Source organism: Pezoporus wallicus, unplaced genomic scaffold (assembly GCF_028554395.1).
Source record: "Pezoporus wallicus isolate ANWC-B61680 ecotype Strahan unplaced genomic scaffold, APGP_CSIRO_Pwel_v1 contig_8256, whole genome shotgun sequence".
In the NCBI taxonomy this organism is placed as follows: domain Eukaryota; kingdom Metazoa; phylum Chordata; class Aves; order Psittaciformes; family Psittacidae; genus Pezoporus; species Pezoporus wallicus.
The window spans coordinates 1-2014 of record NW_026635905.1 but is presented as its reverse complement, the minus strand read 5'-3'; the positions used below and the strand labels follow the sequence as shown (position 1 = coordinate 2014).

Sequence of the window (2014 nt, the reverse complement as noted above, 5' to 3'; positions counted from 1 at the left end):
GAGCAACAGGATAACCTGGTCCTCTGCTAGTGTGATGCTATTGGCTGGCGGTGTACACTGGGTCTGTTTTTAATGTGGGAAGAGGGAATTTTGGTGATTCCTCACATCTGGAGGAGTACAGAAAACTGTGGGAATCTCATCATCGCTCCACAAGGTGTCATTAGTAATGGCACGGAGGGAGCTCAGCATTCAAGAAGAAATCGATCCCGATCCCCATCCCGATCCCCATCCCCGTCCCCGCTGCCGCCTCCATGGAGCCGGCCGAGGTGGAGTTCCTGGCCGAGAAGGAGCTGGTGACGATCGTGCCCAACTTCAGCCTTGACCGGATCCATCTCATTGGGGTCTGTGGGGCCGCGGGCAGGGCCGTGGGGCTGGTTGGGGAGGGGGGGATTGGGGGCTGATGGGCTTGAGGCAGGGTTTGGGGCGATGAGGGACAGGGATTAGGTGTGAGGTAGGGTTTGGGGGGTTGGGACTGAGGGGCAGGAGGTTGGGGATGGGGTTTGGGGTGCTTGGGAGCAGGGAGAGAGGTTGGGGGTCTGCTGTGATGGGATGGAGGGATTGAGGGTTGGTATGAAGGGCAGAGGGGAGGAGGAGCGGGATGATGCGCTGTGCCCATGTCTCTGGTGGGGGGCAGCATCCCCTGAGCCTTGGCTGAGGGCTGGAGGGTCCCTGGCATCCTTGGGTGCTGAGCTGTGGCACTGGGTGCTCAGCCTGAGCCCAGGGGCTGTGTGTCGAGGGTAGTCGTGGCCAAGGCCACGTTATCAGGTGAGTTCTGCCGTGTGCGAGCCCTTAACCGTTGTCTTTGGTTCATCTTCCAGGGAGATCTGGGCCCTTTCAATCCCGGCTTGCCAGTGGAAGTGCCTCTCTGGCTCGCCATCAACCTGAAGCAGAGGCAGAAGTGCCGGGTGATTGCTCCGGAATGGATGGATGTTGGTAAGGATGGGGCGTCGGGGCTGGGCTCCAGTGGGTGCAGTGGAAAGAAGAAGTTCAACGAAAATCTCTGTTTTGCACCATTATAGAATCAAGGGATGGTTTGGGTTGGAAAGGGCCTTAAGATCACCCAGTTCCAACCCCTGCCATGGGCAAGGATGCCTCACACTAGAGCAGGTTACCCCAAGCCCCGTCCATCACTGCCAGGGATGGGGCAGCCCCAGCTTCTCTGGGCACCCTGTGCCAGCACCTCAGCACCCTCACAGGGAAGAACTACTTCCTTATATCCAACCTGAACTTCCCCTGTTTCAGTGGGAAGCTTAATTCCACAAACACAAAGTAAGTCTGAGGGAGGATGATTTCCCACTGCTGGAATTCTTTATATTGACAGGAGATTTAATCTTCCCTCATGTATTTACCTTCTGTTCCTCTGGTGAGGAGGAAGAACAGATTGAATCCCCAGCCCTGACACTTGCATTCCCCAGTGGTGAATGGGTGTTCTGAGCAGCACTTACAGATCTCACAGAGCTTCGGGAACCTCAGATGACCCTGTGTGAGGAGGGAGACCTAAGAGAGCACGCTTGTGTGTTAATCACCAGCTCATTCACTCCATGAAATGATCTTCATCGGAAATGGGAGGTTCTCACTCTTAAAAGTGAGAATGATGACACCTTCCCTTTTGTAGTCCCAAGGGAAACTGAGAAGCAGGAGAAGTAAACACTCAACGGAGCTGCAGGAAGAGGGAGACTTGCATTAAGTGCTCCTGCTGTATTCATTCAGGGGCAGAAACACTCATTACTGACAGTGCCTTGTGGCTGTGGGGAACACCTCCTGAGAGGCTTGGGGATGGGGCTGAGGTAGATCCAGCCTTCCGGCATGGTGTGCGCTACGTGCAGCGTCAACATCCATGTCAGCATCCCTGTGTGCTTCATTCCAGAAGCCTTTTCCTGTCCTCGGAGTCCTGCAGAAACAGCACATGGGGTTTTCTTGATGGGGGTAAAAATGAGCGTCGAAGCCTGACCGTTCCTGCTTGCATTGGTAGGGAAACTGGAGGAAATCCGGGACCAGGAGCGCAAAGAGGACA

At 55.3% G+C, this 2014-nt stretch overlaps 1 protein-coding gene across 1 annotated transcript; it reads left to right on the top strand.

Moving 5' to 3' along the window:
• Positions 1-213: 213 nt before the first annotated feature.
• On the top strand, positions 214-2011 carry LOC130593429 (DNA replication complex GINS protein PSF2-like; the record flags this gene model as incomplete). The annotated part of the gene is made up of 3 exons (XM_057398572.1): positions 214-341; positions 819-933; positions 1973-2011. Coding segments are annotated over exons 1-3 (244 nt in total), but the record flags the coding sequence as incomplete, so codon positions are not given.
• Positions 2012-2014: the final 3 nt, after the last annotated feature.